The 20,580-nt window shown below is 40.7% G+C and overlaps 1 protein-coding gene across 2 annotated transcripts in view; it reads left to right on the forward strand.

Annotated features, from left to right (window-relative positions):
• Nucleotides 1-15,331, forward strand: part of Nrip1 (nuclear receptor interacting protein 1) — a 67,109-nt gene extending 51,778 nt beyond the window's left edge. Inside the window, exons 1-2 of one of the 2 annotated variants that reach the window (XM_059277150.1) lie at nt 3,093-3,206; nt 8,083-15,331. In XM_059277150.1, coding sequence (XP_059133133.1) covers nt 8,459-11,950 — 3,492 coding nt within the window. In that variant the 5' untranslated portion in view covers nt 3,093-3,206; nt 8,083-8,458 and the 3' untranslated portion in view covers nt 11,951-15,331. Of the gene's footprint in view, nt 1-3,092; nt 3,207-8,082 lie in introns of those variants that run through there. The other variant, XM_059277149.1, reaches the window with a different exon arrangement.
• The last annotated feature ends 5,249 nt before the right edge of the window (nt 15,332-20,580 follow it).

Here is a 20,580-nt window from a genome sequence, read left to right on the forward strand (position 1 = left end):
CTACTAAGTGAGTCCCAGGAAAGGTGCAAAGCTACACAGAGAAACCCTGTCTCAAAAACAACAACAACAACAACAACAACAAAAAACAAAAAACAAAAAACAAAAAACAAAGACTATATCTGCCCAGTCCTGGAGACACAAGGATGAAAAGATCTAATTCTTGCCTGTAAGGAACTTACCCTGTATTGAGGGGTCGGGCATGCACAAACAAACAAAACTCTAATTTTGCAAGTGAGATGATTGAAAATTCCTCTGAGTGCTGGAGAGTCACAGATAAAAAGCCACCCCTGGTCTGCAAGTTGGGGAAGGTGCCTGCATGGGTCTCTCTGCTTTTAACTGAGACAGTGCATGAAATGGGGGTGATCGTAGGGATTAGATGGACACGTGGGAAGAAAATCTCTGTGCACGACTCTGTCTCCCATATCATAGTACTTCCCCTGCTCACTTATTACATCCTTATTACAGAAACAAATTATCCATTTGTATAAACGCTCTAGTGGAGAGCACAGTGAGAACAAAAGCTCAGAGCAAAATGTAAATATTAAGATCTCTTGCTGGAGGAATTTAAGCGGTTTCAGAGACGAACAAACTAAACAGTGAGGTGATCACCGTAGTCCATTTACCACTGCACACACGTCCTCCTGCCGGAAACAGACAGAGCAGCCTGGAAGAATGGTGAGAGATTTCTACCATTCTGACGTAGTTAGTTCGTTAGCTGTGGCACAGTTACTTTCATTAAATGATACAAGTAGTGAAAGTTAAGTAATTTTTATTATCTTCATTTTTAAATAATGAATAATAATTCAGGAATATTCTCAACCCAGTTTGTGAAGTCCCAAAAGCCTGGCCCATGTCACTTAGACCACTGACTGCTCTTCCTGTTTCTCTGGCAGCTCACCAGAGTGCTCTTCTAAATCCCCCTTCCTAAGCCTGACCCCCGTCTGCATCTTCTTCCCAGTGGCAGCTGCCATGGTGAGGCTATCTCCAAGCCACCCCTATGGTGGAGACTTAAATCTGAACACCAGTAAAGCTGTTTCAGATTAGCAGTTCCAGGCTGCGGCTACTGAGGTCACTTCAAACGCTGGGTCGTATGCACAGGCAGGCAAGAGAGAAGTCCAAGAAAAGTATGCACGGCAATTTCTTAAATAAATTAAGAAGTCATTAAAGTAGCCTAATAATGGCGTGCCAGTAGCTTCCACTTACCAGTTAAAGGACACAGTTACCTGCTAATATTTAAAGGCTTAGTCTCCTAGAACCTTGGGTGTGTAGTGTTCTTGTTCTGTGTTTAACACTTGGGCTCAGGTTTATAACTTCTCGCTTTTACACGTGTCCTCACTATCTATGCCTGTCTGTCCATAGATTATGTCTAGTGATACCTGTTCCATATCCTGCTGAAACTTCCATTCTAAAGATCTTTGGGTTCTGGGCCAGCATTGGCAAGAGCAGTGGTACATTATGTTTACCGTTTCTGGAAAATTATGGTCTGTTCACAGCTCGTCAGCACTTTTACCCAGGCAATATGTAAAAAGGAACACATCATTCACTGATAAGTGTCCCCACTAAGACAGCTTGGATGGTGTGTTTTATGAGGAATTTTCCTTGTTTTCCAAAAGAACTCATCAATGGAACTTCCATTACTTGGCAGAAGTAACTTGTGGTTTTTATCAAAATAATTAATGTATAATAACTTACACATTATACATTAAGCTTTCTTTTTTATTCTTATTTATTTATTTTATTCGTTTGTTTGTTTGTTTGAGACAGTCTCTATTATGTAGTTCTGGAACTTGCTATGTATACCAGGCTGGCTTCAAACTCGTAGAGATCCAGCAGCACCTCTGCTTCCAGGGATCTAGGATTAAAGGCCTATTCCACCATGCCCAGCTATGCTATTTTGTTAGGTAATCGCACTTTGACAATAATTCCATTATAAGGCACTTTTGTAGCAATTGTTGATAACTAAATTTTTTTTTCCCCGAATATATGCTGGAAATAGTGATGGAAATATTACAAAACATTCCTACAGAACCAGTAATCAACAATTAAATCTACACATGGTCTGAAATATTGAGAAATACAATATTAGATTCAGCCTCATATAGATTGAACCTGTTAGGGAGCAGGATATGTTTAGGGATATATGCAAGTTAAGTTCATTTTCAAAATTGTCACACGAGGGAGATGAATCACAACAAGCAAAAACACAAGCATAGATAGGCATATACATCAGCACACGTAAACATTCACAGTTCTGAGACACAAAGAATTCTCCCACTCTTGAGGCAGTGTATTCAGCAGGATCATGCTTTGTAATGAAAACGGTATATGTCTTCAGGATGTAAAGAATATTTTTAAAGCAGAGTGCATCCCGTGAGTAGAGGCACAGTGTCTGCGAGGTGGACTGGAAACCCGGGGAGCTTGGATCAGCTGCCAGCTGTAACATCAGTTCTCCTGGTAATCTTTCCTGCTGATCTGTGACCTTGAGCTTGGGCTGTCGTCTGTATGTCACGTCTATTTTAAGGGTGGAGAAGCTGGAGTTGAGTTCAGAAGAAATTATGCATCCATCTCAAAAGATGTCCCTGTGTATACATATCATAAACAGGTAATGCCCGGAGAAAGGGGCTCATTTGCCATGCCACTCATTATTGATAGAGATTGTTAAACAGACTTTGAAAACTAAAAGAATGGACTCATAGCCGGGCGATGGTGGCGCACGCCTTTAATCCCAGCACTCGGGAGGCAGAGCCAGGCGGATCTCTGTGAGTTCGAGGCCAGCCTGGGCTACCAAGTGAGTTCCAGGAAAAGGCACAAAGCTACACAGAGAAACCCTGTCTCGAAAAACCAAAAAAAAAAAAAAAAGAATGGACTCATTACTTTGAGGAAATGTTGCAGAAAACCTTAAGAAACTGTCTCCTGTGTCATTATGGATTTAGTCTTTAAAAAAAAAATTGAAAAGAAAAGAAAGCTGGCGTTAGCTAGCTAAGTAATTTGTTAGTGATTATTTTCTGTTGTGTCAAGTCTTCTGAATTCAGAATTCAGAATTCAAGTTCAGAATTCTATTACATCAACCTAGACATATTCATTTCTGCCACCAGGATGATTGTGTCGTCTCTCTTGCGTTTGTTTATCTGGGTACTCGAAGGTCCTGAATAGTTTTTGCATTTTATTTACGATATAACCATTATGAAATAAGTGAAAGTTCCAATGTGAGTATACATTCATATTTAGCTTTTAAATAAACAGAGGCTTCAAATATTGTGTGAAAATTAAACAATTGGAGGGGATCGAGTGGACTTCAAAACCGTTTTCTTCCTCTAGGATTCACTATGAAGTTCAAAGTCATAAAACATGTTGTTTCGTCTTTTGTACAACACTTATTTTGTTTGTTTTGTTTTTTCAAGACAGGGTTTCTCTTTGTAGCTTTGCGCCTTTTCTGAAACTCACTCTGTAGCCCAGGCTGGCCTTGAACTCACAGAGATCCTCCTGGCTCTGCCTCCCGAGTGTGGGATTAAAGGCGTGTGCCACCACCGCCCCGGCTTTTGTACAACTCTTATGACAAAGTATCCTCTGGTTAAAGTGCTTGTTACTTTGTCAACTACAATGTAACAAATCGCTCGGCAAAGTATCCTCTGGTTAAAGTGCTTGTTACTCTGTCAACTACAATGTAACAAATCGCTCTGCCTCATGAAGAGTTGCAGAGGTCCTTATAAGCCCAGCCGGGGGTGAATGCTTGAGTTAGTCAAACAACTATGTCTCCCGGGGAAGCTTTTTTTAAGTGGGGAATTTAAAGGACAGTGTTAAACCTGTGCAAGCCAACAGGCAAGCTCAAGCCGTAGACCTGGAAGTTAGGAGCAAGTGTGGCCTTGAGCAAAAATCTATAAACGTGCCCATCCCCCCACCATTTTCAGTAGAGAGAAATTGAGTGTCAGTGGGCACCCTCTGTGTTCCCTACCTCTGTGGTTCACTTATACAAACTGTGAACCTTCACTGGGGTTGTGGGAGGGGGACTCTTAAGTTTTAGTTGCAGAGGGTGTGAGGGTCTCATTTGAGCAAACTGATTTAAATAAGGTGGGGTTTTTTTTGTTTTGGTTTTTGTTTGTTTGTTTGTTTGTTTGTTTTGGGTTGTGTTGTTTGTCCAACCCCACATCTATCTTTTGACGAAGACAGCGCTGCAGAGAAAGTTATCTTGGCATTTGGCTTCTCTCAAAAGATGCACATTTTGATGAGAAATAAGGCATTCAGTGAGAACTGTATTTCAGGTTATGCTTTTACCTCCCAGTTCTCCTCCCTGTTGTGAAGTAGCTGCAAAATGATGCTTGTTTTACTCTTTGTGAAGCATTTTTCCCAGCAACAAACAGCCTCATGCTCGATTTGTAGTAGGGGAAGCACAGTAGTCTCCCCCTCTTAGTAAAGGTTGAGGACCCTCATCTGAAGTGCTTTCTCCGGTCCTGTCTGCCTTGTGAAGTTACATGTTGAGTTCTTCTGTGGTTATTTCTAATTGATACTGGTCCTAAAAGTACTTTCTTCTCTCTGGATGGAGTGCTGCATGTTGTAGCATTTTTCTTTCAATTTTTGAAACTTTTCTTGGTCAATAAATACGACTTTGGGATGTTCTTACTTCTTTTTCTATTAATGCTTAATAAATACTATATATATTACCATTTGTCTAGAAAGACCCCTCAAGGGACCCAAAGTATAATCCACAGTAGATGTTATTGTCCCAGGAGTTATTATTGAATGGCACAAGGAAGTAATCCTTGTACCTTTCTATATTTTCTAGAAACTAGAGCAAAGAATCAAAATGTTCATTAAAGCTTCAATGAAGAAATTCCTTGAAATTTAATGCTCAGATAATTATGACCTGACAATGAAGAAATTGAGAAATTTTAATAGAAACAGTTGGAAGTCATTCCTTAGACTTGTCTTAAATAACATGCTATGTGGTATTATAGATGTCAATCATTTAAGTGTAGTTTTAATGGAGAATTTGATTGAAAGAAAGATACTGTATGTAAAAGCAACTGGCTAGTGGTCTTTATTATTTATCTTCAACCAAAGGTAAGCTCGCTCACAAATAAGAATTCAGTGAGCTACATCTTTCAATATCTAAATAAAACCTCAGTATTTGGTTTCACTGTTTTGAAGTATATAAAATTTCAGCAGTTTCCTTTTTCTTAATAAACAATTTTTAAATGAAGAATATAAAACATTGCTTTGGAAATAATCTAGTCACTTAAAGGAATCAATATTGTGACCACTTGTGAACTCCTCACATATGAACAACTTACAACCGTTTTTTTTTTCTTTTTCTTTTTCTTTTTTTTCATAGAGACAGGGTTTCTCTGTGTAACAGCGCTAGTTGTCCTAGAACTAGATCTGTCGATCAGGCTGGCCTGGAACTCACAGAGATCCACCTACCTCTGCATCCTGCCCAAGGGCTGGGATTAAAGGCGGGCACCACCTCTGCCCAGCTACAACTTTCGTTTTATTGATATATCCCTTATAAAGCATACACACACACTTTGAGCTAAAATTGGTACTTTTCAAGTACTATGTTAAACACCAAAGTACATTACTTTTGAAAATAGACTCTTACAGTTCAAACATTGATAGGTGTTTCATTAAAACACTCTGTGTTGAAATATCTGCTAAGCATATGCTCAAAATTCCATAAATTTTTTCATAGTTTAGGTTTTTTTGTAGAATTCTCTCAGAAATACTGTCTTTTTTTATACTACATACTAAAGAACTAGTAAATTTTTTTCATAAGAAAGATCTAAAAGATATTTTTATGCTTAAAAATAATTTTAAATTAATGAAAGCCGGGTTTACTTACAATTCTAATGTTGAAATAACTGACATGAATTGCATTATTAATCTATGAAATTAGTGTCTGGATCACTTTCATGGTCTTCAGACCCAGCTCTGGTTTTCAAGACTTATTGAAAATTTATTGATAGCAAGGATTGCATTACATGAAATTCACTTTTAAAGTTATAGCGATCTGTGTGTTTATGTATATTTGTGATTATATGTGCTGTTCAGGATCAAACACAAGGCCTTGGACTGTGTCTTGTCCATTTGAAGCAAGTATTTGCTGCATCTCCAGCCCAGGAATGTGTTTATAATCGAGTATAATATTGTATTTTGCTATCATTATATATATATATATATCCATATAATATATGATGTATGTACACACACACATATATATACATATATATGTACACACACATGTGTATATGTATATATATATATTAAGCCTTTTATGTATTCTTATAAATTTTCTTCTTCTTTTAAGTGTTTTTGCCATTTTGCTCTTGTTGGAGTGGTGTGAGATTTTTGATGATACTCTGTTGAAATACCAGAACAAACCATCATAAGACTGGAAAGATTTAGGCTTATAAAGTTCACACTTGCAAAGGTTTCAGTCTTCCGGATGGAGAGCGACTCACATCATGGTGGGACAGGAGCAGACTCGGTGCTCTGTGCGTTCCCTTTTTTACACGTTCATCCCACCTGGGGTCCTAGACTGGGATAGTGCTGTCCACATCTGGGGTGGCTCCCCCCACTTAGCTAATCCTCTCTGGCAATGTTCTCACAGGTACACCCAGGGATGGGCTTTACTAATCTAAGTGTTTCTCAATCGCACCAAGATGACAAGATTAACCATCACAGCGATTCACTGTACTTAAAGAGACAAAGGGAAAATACTGGAGTCCCTAGCAAGATGAGGCAATCCTGGCATGTCTCCACCATTAAAAGCCATCAACAGAGCCATTGTGTAACCCATTCTGCTGCGTCATCTTTCAGGATGTAAAAAATCTGCCAGATCCTACCTCCATACTCATATTTAAAAGTTTTTTATTAAGCACAAGTTATAATTCAGCATTTTTTTTCATTTTTCTATCCAGAATGTATACCTTTGATAACTTTCAACATCTAATTATGCTACCTAGAGGGCAGAGACCTTTCTTGTCTTATAATTGGTAATATATTTTTTATTTTTAGTGGTAACCAATTGAATAAATGATCTCATTTTCACATCATCTCTTCCCTTCCACCTTCTCTTGCTACGCGCCTGCCTTCAGTCTTTTTCCACTTAATGAAGAGTCTCACATGGATTTTGGCTGTTCTACATCTTGAAAGTCTGAAGATGCTCAGAGGCTTGGTTGACAGAGGGGTTCTGTCTTCAAGACAGTAAGAACGCTGAATGACGAAGTCCTCCTCATGTAAAAAGAAGTAAAAGGAGGAAAGGACTCTCTACTGAGACTATGCTAGGAATGTGGGTACAGGCTCCCCTTAACCAGTGCTGATGTTCCCTGTCACAGCTCCCTTTTCCAGATCATTCCACAGCCCTCCCTGCAGACTAGGATCGGAGAGATTGGGCTGTAACAAGAACAAAGTGAATACTCGGGATGGCCTTTTCCTGCTGTTTCCCTGTGGAATGCCAATGAGGTTACAGTGTCCAGTTTCAAAGTTGTGACCTCAGTCTTTTGGGTTCACATTTATCCAAACTTCAGAGGGCAAGAACATGTATTCATGCATGTGTGTTTTTATAACTGTTTTCCTTTCTAGAATTAATATATAAAGTTTTGTATCTAGCGTGCTGTGTGTGCTAATTACAATTAGTGTAGTAGGTCATCTCATTCTGAAGGAGTTTTTGCATGTCATTTTTTTTTGTCCCTGAAGTTAAACTAAAGATCCAGTGTGCTATCTGGTTTAGGAAATGATCATTCTTAGCCTGTCATCTAGATCTTCTGGTAAGGTAGAAAATAAACAATGAGACAGGTAAGTGGATATTACTGTACAGCATTGGAGCCCGTGTACAAACTGTGTTTTGAATAATTGCATAGAAGTTCACAAGCCCTTATCTCATCCTTCAGTGGCAGTGGAGTATTTTTAAGGCTACTTACCTACAAATCACATATCGGACAGATGTGGCTATCGTGTGTCTGTGTGCTTAGTACACATGTATAGTTTATATGCATAAACTCATGATGCTGTATTCTGATTCTTATAGGTAATAAGCATGAGTCCGGTTCTGTACCTCCTTAACTATTTTCACTTATATATTTTTAGATACTGACATGTGCATTTGGTGAACAGCAAACGATGAAGAAAGAAAAGCAGCATATTCCCTAAGAAGTGTTACCTCCGTGCCACTACATAGCTCTGTGCTAAAGGAGGGAGGTTCTTCGGCTGCCCTAGCTGCAGATCAGCGCTGAGGTCCGCCTTGGAGTTTGCCTGCCTCTTAACCTGTCACTGCCAGAGGACATCCTGGTCAGAATGTAACAGCACATCACTCTCTGACTGCTAGGGAAGGTGATCGGCTGACGTTAACTTCCTGAAGTTGGATCTTACAGACAAAAAAGAAAAAAGAAAAAAAACAACCAAAACAAAAAACATATCTTTAAAGTGACTAGAAGCCAAGCCCCTGTGAACACTTGTATTGAACATGACTCATGGAGAAGAGCTTGGCTCTGATGTGCATCAGGATTCTATTGTTTTAACTTACCTAGAAGGATTACTAATGCATCAGGCAGCAGGGGGCTCAGGTACTGCCGTTGACAAAAAGTCTGCTGGCCACAACGAAGAAGACCAGAACTTTAACATTTCTGGCAGTGCGTTTCCCACCTGTCAAAGCAATGGGCCCGCTCTCAATACACATACGTACCAGGGATCTGGCATGCTGCATCTCAAAAAAGCCAGACTGCTACAGTCTTCTGAGGACTGGAATGCGGCAAAGCGGAAGAGGCTGTCTGATTCCATCGTGAATTTAAACGTAAAGAAGGAAGCTTTGCTGGCTGGCATGGTTGACAATGTGCCTAAAGGCAAGCAGGATAGCACATTACTGGCCTCTTTGCTTCAGTCATTCAGCTCCAGGCTGCAGACTGTTGCTCTGTCACAACAGATTAGACAGAGCCTCAAAGAGCAAGGATATGCCCTCAGTCACGATTCCTTAAAAGTGGAAAAGGATTTAAGGTGCTACGGCGTGGCCTCGAGTCACTTAAAAACTCTGTTGAAGAAAAGTAAAACCAAGGATCAAAAGTCCGGTGGCACCCTCCCTGATGTGACTCCAAACCTCATCAGAGATAGCTTTGTGGTGGAGTCACCTCATCAAGTCGGACAAAGCGGGACAAAGGTCATGAGTGAACCCTTGTCATGTGCCGCAAGATTACAGGCTGTTGCCAGCATGGTGGAAAAAAGGGCTAGCCCCGCCACCTCCCCTAAGCCTAGCGTGGCCTGCAGCCAGTTAGCGCTGCTCCTTTCCAGCGAAGCCCATCTACAGCAGTACTCTCGGGAACATGCTCTAAAAACCCAGAGTGCACATCAAGCAGCAAGCGAAAGACTTGCTGCCATGGCCAGATTGCAGGAAAATGGTCAGAAGGACGTGAGCAGTTTCCAGCTCCCCAAAGGGGCATCTGGCCATCTCAACGGGCAGGCCAGAACCTCCTCATCCTGCAAACCTGTGGCTAGCAAGAATAATGCCGCAACGTTTCAGAATCCAATGGGGGGTGTTCCTTCTTCCCCCAAAAACACGGGCTATAAAAACTCACTGGAAAGAAACAGCATAAAGCAAGTTGCCAATAACAGTTTGCTTTTACACCTTCTCAAAAGCCAGACCATACCCACGCCAATGAATGGGCATGGCCAGAATGAGAGAGGAAGTCGTTTCGAGGAGAGCAGCACCCCCACCACAATTGATGAGTACTCCGATAACAACCCTAGTTTTACAGACGACAGCAGCGGAGATGAGAGCTCCTATTCCAATTGTGTTCCCATAGACTTGTCCTGCAAACACCGCATGGAGAAGCCAGAGGCCGACAGACCGGTTTCTCTTGAGAACCTCACTCAATCCCTGTTAAACACGTGGGATCCCAAAGTCCCTGGTGTGGACATCAAAGAAGATCAAGATACCTCAAAAAATTCCAAGCTGAATTCACACCAGAAAGTCACCCTTCTTCAGCTGCTCCTTGGCCATAAAAGTGAAGAGAATGTTGAAAGGAACGCCAGCCCTCAGGAAGTCCCCTGTGATGTGACTAAGTTCAGTCCACAGAATTACACAAGGACTTCTGTCATTGAAAGCCCCAGTACACACAGGACTACCCCCGTGAGCACTCCACCACTGCATACATCCACCAAAGCGGAGTCTCCCATCAACCTTTCTCAGCACTCTCTGGTCATCAAGTGGAATTCCCCCCCACCGTACGCCTGCAGTACTCCCTCTTCCAAGCTAACCAGCACCGCGGCTGGCCACTTGATGGACTTCACAAAAAGCAAAGAGTCGCCAGCAGAGAAACCAGCCCCGAGTGAAGGTGCCCCAAATTCGGCAACGTTCAGTGCCAGTAAACTGTTACAAAATTTGGCACAGTGTGGAATGCAGTCTTCCATGCCGGCGGAAGAGCAGAGACCCAGCAAACAGCTGTTAAGTGGAAATGCAGAGAAACCTCTCGGTGTGATCGATAGGTTAAATAGCCCTCTGCTCTCCAACAAAGCCAATGCAGTTGAAGAAAACAAAGCCTTCAGCCATCAGCCAGCAGGACCTGACCCGGCCCTGCCAGGTTGTGAGATAGAGAATCTGCTGGAAAGACGCACTGTCCTTCAGCTGCTCCTGGGGAATTCCAACAAGGGGAAGAGCGAAAGGAAAGAGAAAATTCCTTTGCGAGAGGAAGGTACCCAGGAACATGCAGAGAGATCTGTGAGTGAACAGATACTGATGGTGAAAATCAAATCCGAGCCTTGCGACGACTTCCAGGTTCATAACACAAACGTGCATTTAAACCATGACGCTAAGAGCGCCCCGTTCTTAGGCGTCACTCCCACCATGCAGAGGAGCACAGCTGCCTTACCAGTGGCCGAGGACTTTAAATCAGAGCCCGCTTCACCTCAGGATTTTTCTTTCTCAAAGAATGGTCTGTTAAGTCGATTGCTGAGACAGAATCAAGAGAGTTACCCAGTGGATGATCAGGACAGGAGTCACAGAAATAGTGAGTTGACGCCCCTGGAGTCAAAGAACTTTTGCATGGTCCCCAAGAAAAGGAAGCTTTATACGGAACCACTAGAAAATCCATTTAAAAAAATGAAAAATAGTGCTGTAGATACTGCCAGTAATCACAATGCCCCGGAAGTACTCTATGGGTCCTTGCTTAATCAGGAAGAACTGAAATTTAGCAGAAATGACCTTGACTACAAATACCCTGCTGGTCATAGTTCAGCCAGTGACAGTGAACACAGGAGCTGGGCCAGAGAGAGCAAAAGCTTCAACGTTCTGAAACAGCTGCTTCTCTCCGAGAACTGTGTGCGAGATCTGTCCCCGCACAGGAGTAACTCTGTCATCGACAATAAAAAGAAAGGACATAAAAATAATGTGCCCAATAGCAAACCTGATTTCGGCATTTCTTCTTTAAATGGACTGATGTATAGTTCCCCTCAGCCCAGCAGTTGTGTGGATAACAGGACATTTCCATACCCAGGAGCGGGAAAATCTCCTCTGAGTCCTCCCTTCCCGGAGCACTTGAGCTGCGTGGGGTCCAGACCAGAACCTGGGCTTTTGAATGGGTGTTCCGTGCCCATTCCCAACGAGAAGGGACCCATTAAGTGGGTCATCACAGATATGGATAAGAATGAGTATGAAAAAGACTCCCCAAGACTGACCAAAACGAACCCAATCCTCTATTACATGCTTCAGAAAGGAGGCAATTCTGTTACCACCCGAGAAACACAGGACAAAGAAGTCTGGAGGGAGCCTTCATCTGCTGAGAGGGTCTCACAGGTGACAATCAAAGAAGAGTTACTTCCTGCAGCAGAAACTAAAGGTCCCTTCTTCAATCTAAGAAGCCCTTACAATAGCCATATGGGAAATAATGCTTCTCGCCCACACAGTACAAATGGAGAAGTTTATGGACTTCTGGGAAACGTGCTCTCAATAAAAAAGGAGTCAGAATAATGTGTATCTGCTGTACCATTTTTGGATCTTTTTAAAATTAATCAGTATGAACTTGAGATCTGTATAAATAAGAGCATGATTTGAGAAAAGCATGGTATAATTGAAACTTCTTCATTCTGAAAGTATTGGTTACTGGTGATGTTTAAATATGCATACTAATTTTTGCTTAACATTAGATGTCATGAGGGAACTATTGAACTAGAAGTTGGTTGTTTAATACTTCTGTGTACATCAGATGACAACTGTGAGTAGCCTATGGATGAAATGATTTTATAGTCATAAATAAGAGGCATACGTTAAAATGCAAAAACTCCATCAACAGTGGATTGATGCGGTTTGCTTGCTCTCTTTGTTAGGGTACTTCATCTCGCATCTCAGAAGTCAGCCTACATAACACGTTTTTAAAGTCCAAATTGTTAACTATTGAAAGATAATCAAATTAAGAAAAACCCAGAAGCCTTCTGCTGATTCACATCTCATCAGTTCAAAAGTAAGAAGAAGTAGTAATGCTTACATTTTTCACTTTTGCTAAACAAAAATTCTTTTTAACTCTTGGAAGGGGTTTTGAGATTCCCATTGTGTCTGCCCCACCCCAGACGTTTTCAATGTGTATTTCTTTAAACCTTGTACTATTTAGTAAAAATTGATTACAATGAAGGGCAGTTTAATAGATCCTTCAAAATAAAAGGCAGATTTCCATTTTTTATATTTTGACTACTTTCCTAAATTAATACTCCTCCTTTTACAAAATTAGGGAAGGTAATGTTCATCTTCAGGCAGTTTCCTGAATAATTGACTACTTAGAAATAGTTTTTAACAAAAGCAAAAATGGGTTTTCTTTGAACGATTTTCACCATCTCTTGTGAAGTTAATCCTCCCCATTCCTGTGGTACCTGTAAATCTTAGGACCAGGATTTCTTAATTCTGGGCACAGAAACTGCATTAGGACCATATGGAGCAGTTGTTTAAAATGCAGATTGCTAGGCAGCATCTCTCAGGTCTCCAGAACAGGGTCTCTGCTGGACCTGGGAGTCTTCGGTCTACACCTTAACATGTTCTGTATGTGTTGGAAAACCATGGCTTACAACTTTTCCAGAACATGAGACTTTAAAGAAACTATTTGATGCCTATACTTACCCCCAATACAGTCACACATCAACTCAAAATTTGCAGTATTGTAGTTCCTATATTGCTGTTATATCTTTGGAAATCAGGTTCAGAATACTTTTTATGACAAAAAAAATCAGGTAGAGGGGACACAACTTTCCTATCTGGGTCAACATCTCAGGAAAATCTGTGATTATTTATTTGTTCTAATTAATAACACCAACTTAATTAGCCTTAGGGATGGAATAACAGGGCCACTTAGCAAACTCAGGTGATCCCAGGATGGTTGGGAAACTTCTCCTGAATACATCCTTACCTTCTATTCAAACAGTCTTCTGCAGAACAGTGCTTATGAAGATACCAGTTTAAACCCAAGAAAGACATTAAGCTCAGATTGCCTGAAAACCAATAAAAGGGCACTTATCAGAACATAACAGAACCTACACAGTCACTACATGGCATCAACTCGTTTTACACATGTATTCAAAGTAAACACTGATACTGTCTTGAAAGAGCTTAATATATGATTGAGCCACGTGGAATTTCAGTCTTGAAACAAGTTGCTTTTTAAGTTCAGTTTTTATAGCCCACAATTCATCCACCAGACAATATTTTATTTTCAGTCTTGAACCAGGTTAGCAAACAACTTATCAAAACATTATTGTGTACTCAATAATTAAGTAGAAGGAAGTTTATTTGAAGTTGCTGTATGTACTTGATGTTGTTTCTAAGATTTTTTTTATATTGCAAATGGACATTATTTCTTAATTATCTAAAATTCTAAATGGTTATTTTTTCTCAAGATGATTTGTAAATAGTTAATGGAAATGTTGTATGGTAATTGGAGTGTATATTATGCTACATCAGAGGGAGGAGAAGGCGTATGCTTATTCTGCTATGAAAAATTCCACTGGCCAGTGAAGACATTTTACTCCATGTCCATACTGTGACGATCTCATTGTCTACACTCTATAAATAAGCTTTACACTAAGTCGTTTTTCTCAGTTATTGTGAAAGGGTTGGAGCCTTAGAAGTATATTGTAGGATGCTGGTGTTCATCCTCCGTTGGAGGCAATGTGTTTCTTACGGTGGAGCAGCACTTAGGTCAGGGAAACGTCCAGAGCCAGCCTTGTTTTGTCTGTTTGTTTTTGGTTGGAATGGGAATAGGTAATACAGAAATCAATGTGACTCTAAAGAATGCTGTTCTGACTTACTAGAGAATACCCCCACGTGGAGTTTACAGTAATCCTAATGAAGAGAAAGTGCATACATCCACAAATTTACCTTGTTTATGCATATGTAGATTCAAATATGCACACATACACATTTTCCAGGACTATTTTCGATACCTAGGCAATTTCTTCCTAATAAAGTCATTTGTGAAAGGGTACTACAACTCTCATTGACATCAGTAAGGTAGCATTACCTGTTTGTTCTCTGCTACATCTTACAGAAGAATAAACTGGTGAGAGTATATATTTTCTATATATATATATAATGTATATATATATATTGACTTGTTACATGAAGATGTTAAAATTGGTTTTTAAAGGTAATGTAAATAGTGATTTCCTTAATGAAAAAAATACATATTTTGTATTGTTCTAATGCAACAGAAAAACCTTTTAATTTCTTTGGTTCCTGTATATTCCATGTATAAGTGTAAATATAATCAGACAGGTTTAAAAAATTGTGCATGTATGTATACAGTTGCAAGTCTGGACAAATGTATAAAATAAATCTTTTATTTAAGTTGTGATTACCTGCTGCATGAAAAGTGCATGGGGAACCCTGTGCATCTGTGCATTTGGCAAAAATGTCTTAACAAGTCAGATCAGATGTTCATCCCAACACGACAGTATTTCATTTCTGGACATGACTTCTGTGGCTTAAGCTTTGTGAGGGAATGTGCTTTGAATCCAAGGGTCTTAATTTTTTTTTTAAATCAACCACTTTTCAACATAAAGAATTCACACAACTTCACAAATCTTGAAATCCCATTGGAAACATTATAACCAGGAATAGTCCAGTGTTCCTGAATGCTGGAATGCAGGCACATTACCATTTACGGTAAGAATTCTGGGGTTTACAGCCAGTTTTGATGCAATCTGCTTAGTAGTATAATTTGCCATTTTTATTAGAAATTTAATTTCTTCATATGATGTCATGAATTGTACATACTGCAGTGTGAATTTTTTGTTTTGTTTTTTTAATCTTTTAGTGTTTACTTCCTGCAGTGAATTTGAATAAATGAGAAAAATGCATTGTCTCTAATTTGAAATGGCTTATTTTTGTGAGTTTTGTCTGGTTTTTAGGTTATCCATGTCTAAGTCCCGGTCATTTAAAAAGAAAAACAATAAATAAAAGCAATATATCATATATTTTATCTGTCTCAGAAAAATGAAGGGGGGAAAAAGCTGCTACCAGCAAGTTAGTATATTTAGAAACATGTAATTAAAGCATCTCTCAAACTGACAGTCGGCCTGTGGTCTGTCTTCCATTCCTCACTGTGTAACTGAATGACCACTACATTTTTTTTTAACACTAGAGTTTGTACAATGTTCCAAAATAAAGCTAATTAGATACATATACTTGGTCTTAAAATTTTTATCAGGGGTTTTTATTTTATTTTTAATGGGTCTTGTTTGTTTTTAATGCAAGAAAAAATTCGAGTCCTTTCCAAATAAAACTGTATACAGGAAAAAGTTAAACATGGAAAGCTGTATACATATGTGGTCAGTGATGGAGACAGTTTTGCTTTATGTCTGTATTTGCAGTGGTGAGGACTGAGCCCAAGGCCTCCATCTGGACAAGTGTTCTACCATGGAGCTGTATTCACAACGTTATTTTTACTTTTTATTTTGAGACAAGGTCTCACTAAGTTGCCTAGGGTATCCTTGAACTCACTGTGTTGTCCACACAAGCTTTGGTCTGGAATTCTTGCTTTGGCCTCCCAAAGAGCTAAAATTTATAGATCTGAGAGCCATCAGACCCAGCTAAGATCAACTTATTTAGGGAGAAAAGAGTAAATTAAACCTCTGTACTCTTCCAATCTGATGCATTAACAGTTTATACTTATATATGTGTTGCTGGTAATTGAGGAGGGAGGCATTTGCCCAGCAACACATTCCATTTCCTGGGATTAAAATTGTCATAGTCGAAGCAGGTGTCTCAACATGTTTATAGACATTTAAACTCAATGGCAGAGCCCTCTTCAGCATGCACAAAGCCTCAGCCCAGCATCATTATCCGTCACTGCACAAAAAAACTAAAAATGGAAACGTTTAGGTCTTAAAGACACACCTTGCTATCGTATACCATGTGTGTATTGACAGTTTTCGTCTTATTGTACACCATAAATGTCAACTTCAAAATGAAAGATGGAAAGCCATGTATTTATTTTCAAAGTGAGAAAGCTTAAGTGCATTGCCTGGGGTGGATTTTTAAAAGAACCATTAGTTAACAAATTTTTTGAACATTAATGTGAAGAGTCTTCGAAACCAAATCGAGTTAGAATTACCCATGCTACGCAAGGTTCTAGTTCATGCTTATTGGTAATATCAACAACAGATTGAAATTTCGTTGCCTGCCACTGAGATCGCTAAGCTGACCTGTTCTGCTACAGAAAATAGATGTTAAATGTTAAATTGGTGAATGTACTGTGCCCTTTTGGTTTTTATTCCACAGACCTTGTAGGCAAGCTGGTGCTATGCTGTCTCTTAAGGGTTGGTATTTTGTTGGCAGCATGGAATATTGAGTTAATACTCCAATTCTGGACACAGTTAATGCAATACTACTAGCATTTTCAAGATGCTATCTTGTGGAATAAGTTAAAGACACCTGCTCTGAAAGTCAGTTAATGTAGTCCTGGGTTAGCAAAACAATTGGAAATAATCTTAAAATCCTGTAAGCTCTGCCACACTTGACCCCTCCTGTGAGCATCTACAAGTACATGTTTTAGAATTTTTAAGCCTTTTTGCAGCTTTTTTTCAACGACTCAGAGCCCCAGAGGAGCTGCTGTTTTCTTATGGGCTTTACCAGACATAATGGACGTGTTACCCCGACTTTGAGAAAACTGTGCAATCCTTTTCTACAAACCTCTTCTCTCATTTGCTTATAAATTTTGGCCTTTAAGACCGCTGGTACAGGAGGAAATGTGTTACAGATATGGATCCTGTCTTTGGAAAGCTGTGTGAACAGTTCTGTAAAGAGGGCTGGTGGGGGCTTACTGCCTGAGGCTATTTAATTCCAAAATAACAGTGGGATGGTTTTCTTACAATCAGAAAACTACTCTTCTGTCCAGAGTCTGAAGGCTTTCCTCCGTCACCTCTTGTGTGAATCTTCCCTAAAGCTTGAACATCCCGTTGTTGCTGTTAGCCACCCTACGGTGCCTTGCAGGGTGCCTGCTGGCCACTTTGCCTCTAGCCTGATTTTGTGAGTTTGTTTATATTCTTCTGTCACAGTCACATTTGTACCTTTGAATGGTCCCCTTCATAACTTCAAAGACACCTTTTAGGCTGGCTAACTTTGTGTTAATTTGACACCGGATAGAGTCATCTGAAAGAACGGACTCCCAACTGAGAAAATGCCTCCATGGGATCAGGCTGTAGGCAAGCCTATAAAACCTTTTCTTAATTAGTGGTTAATAGGGAAGGGTCCAGACCTTTGTGGGTGGGGCCACCTCTGGGCTCCTGGTTCTGGTTTTTATAAAAAAGCAGGCTAAACAAGCCACCAGGAGCAAGTCAGTAAGCAGCACTCCTCCATGGCCTCTGCATCAGCTCCTGCCTCCAGGTTCCTGCCCTGTCTGAGTTTCTGTCCTGACTTCCTTTGGTAATGAACAGTGACATGGAAGTGTAAGCCAAATAAACCCTTTTCTCCCCAAGTTGCTTTGGCCATGGTGTTTTGTCCATAATAACCCTAAGAGACACCCCCCCCCACACACACACACCCCAAATTGTCATGCTTACCTTTGCTCCTTCCTCAAGCTCTTAACCACGAGTCTCTTTCATTTATGTCCACTTGGGGCAGAGTGTCATTCACTTATTTAAAGAGAGTGCCGAAAACTAAACATACACGGAAACAAGACTCGGTGCAGTCATCAAGAGCCTCCCCAGTGAGTGTGATGAATGCTGTAACTCACATACATAAGCTGGAACTTCCACCTGAGGCCTTTCCCTTCTCCTAATGGTTTTCTTACTGCTACTGAAAATAAACTTTCCCTCACGAGACCATAGCTTTGGGTTTGATAGCATCTCCTGCCCCTATTTTAGCATTTTAGAAACTTTAAAGGCATGGTGGGTATTTTCTAAAAAGCCTTTTAGGAGGAAGAGGTGGGGCAGAGTCTTGTAGTGTATGTAGTACTGTACTTATGTAGTGTATGGTGGCCTGAACTTTGCAGCAACCTTCCCTCATTCTCCCAAGGGCTGGGATTACACATATGATCTACCCATACTCTATTCATTCATGCTTTTTAAAAGGCAGGTGATTAAAATATAAGAAGCAAATATCGTCCATTCCTCCCCACTTGCAGCAACACACAGACACTTATACATCTTAGATAGAGTCTAAAAGAGGGTCTCAAATAGGTAACTCTGATAATCTGCACAGAGGGTGCACCTAATACCTCACTTTGCCTAGGGTAATGCTACTAAAGGTCATTATAATCATCTTCGTAATATGAAGAGCATGAGGTGGGGATTTTCAGACCTCTTTGGGACTGCTTGCCACTCAAGAGATATTATTCCTTCAGTATCTAGTCAGCTCCTCTGCTATAGAACATGGCCCTTTGAAGGGGATGTTTCCTGTTCACTTTGGAATTGTGTACTTAGAACAGAGCTGCTCCAGAGAGGAAGTCCCGACCTGCTTTTCACATTGTTGTGCTGGGAAGTCTATGACGGGACTTCAATCATCTGCACAAGTTAAAGATCACCCACTCAGACACCGGGCAAAGGGAGGCTAACACCAAATGCTGTCACTCCCTCCCATCCTGGCCTAGGAGAGCTCTCAGCAAATGATCTCTAGTTTCATAACTCTGTCATGCAGTCCTCTTGAGAGTGCTAGCATCCTCTCTGCCCAACGTTCTCTGCCATTAAGGTGCCTTCTTCTTGTATCTGCTTTCAGCGATACTAAGCCTCCCTGTCTTCAAACAGCAGGAACTTCGAGTTCCTTCTAGTTACATAGCCGTCCTAGGGTTCGTCGGTTTCCTCTGACTTACGTGTCTGTCTACCTTGTCATGTTATTAACATCTGAACCTCAGATTCCTCTGGTTTTGAATTCAGCACACATGCTTTCTTCCACTTTGTTCTACCAACCTTTCTCCATGTTGGAAAACCACTGACGTCTAAAAATTTCATTCCTCCGTAGCTTTGGCTGATGGCCACTCTGGCTCACCTGAGTCCTCCTTAACCTGTTGCCCCCTCCCACCTACTATGCCATCACTCTGAGCCTTAGCCCACCTCATCTCAAGTCTTCAGCATCATCTGCCTGGTCTTCCTCCTCCTGTCTCTCTAAAGACATTCTAGTGCCAAAAAGGTCCAGAGTCCACCGTGCCGTCAAACAAAATGACTGCTGATGACAGCCGAAGCCTGGTGTGAGTTCAGACTAGTTAGCCAGAGTGCCCATTATCCAAGGTCATAGACTTCTAGCCTCATCTGCGTCTTCACATTTTCCACTTCCCCGTCCCCTCCCACTCTCCTCCCCGTCTTTCTAAGTCATGCAGATTAGAAACTTTGCAAATGGCTCACCGCCTCTGAGCATTCCGGCCTCCAAACCGTTGGTACATTCAGTTCTTCACCATTCTTCACGAAAGAGTCTTCACCTTTGCCCACTTGTTCCCATTATCAGAGGAGTAAACCACCATTCCCTTTTAAAACCTGCCTTCTTCAGAAAACCCTGCATATTTCACTGCTGTGAGTCAGATGTGTTCAGCTCTCTACAAATCCACAATGCTTTCTGTAAACTTCTCTTATTGCACTTAGTAGAAAGAATAACGTATTTCAAGGCTCCTTTTAAAAGACAATAGGTAGAGCTGGGTGCCGGTGGCGCACGCCTTTATTCCCAGCACTTGGGAGGCAGAGCCAGGCGGATCTCTGTGAGTTCGAGGCCAGCTTGGTCTACAGAGCAAGATCCAGGACACACACCAAAACTACACAGAGAAACCTTGTGTCGAAAAACAAACAACAACAACAACAACAAAAAGACAATAGGTAGGCAAACAAAGTTCTTAATGATAAGACACTCAACCACATAGAAGCTGTAGTTAATATTAACCTGCTTCAGATCCCCAAGGAAGTATAAGGTATTCCTTGGGTACAGAAATGCCAACCAGTACTAAATATTAATTAGTTCACTAGTCTTTTGTTGGAGTGTTTTGAATGTAGCTACTTACCTATGATGACCAAATCCCTGCGATTTTGGTGACTCAGTTCTTCCATGACAAAATTGTACATGGGTTGATGTAAAGCTTATTTCACATGTGAAGCTAGGCTGCTAGAGATGATTTTTCTTTATTCTGATTCCACAGA

This window comes from Peromyscus eremicus, chromosome 12 (genome assembly GCF_949786415.1).
Source record: "Peromyscus eremicus chromosome 12, PerEre_H2_v1, whole genome shotgun sequence".
In the NCBI taxonomy this organism is placed as follows: Eukaryota; Metazoa; Chordata; class Mammalia; order Rodentia; family Cricetidae; genus Peromyscus; species Peromyscus eremicus.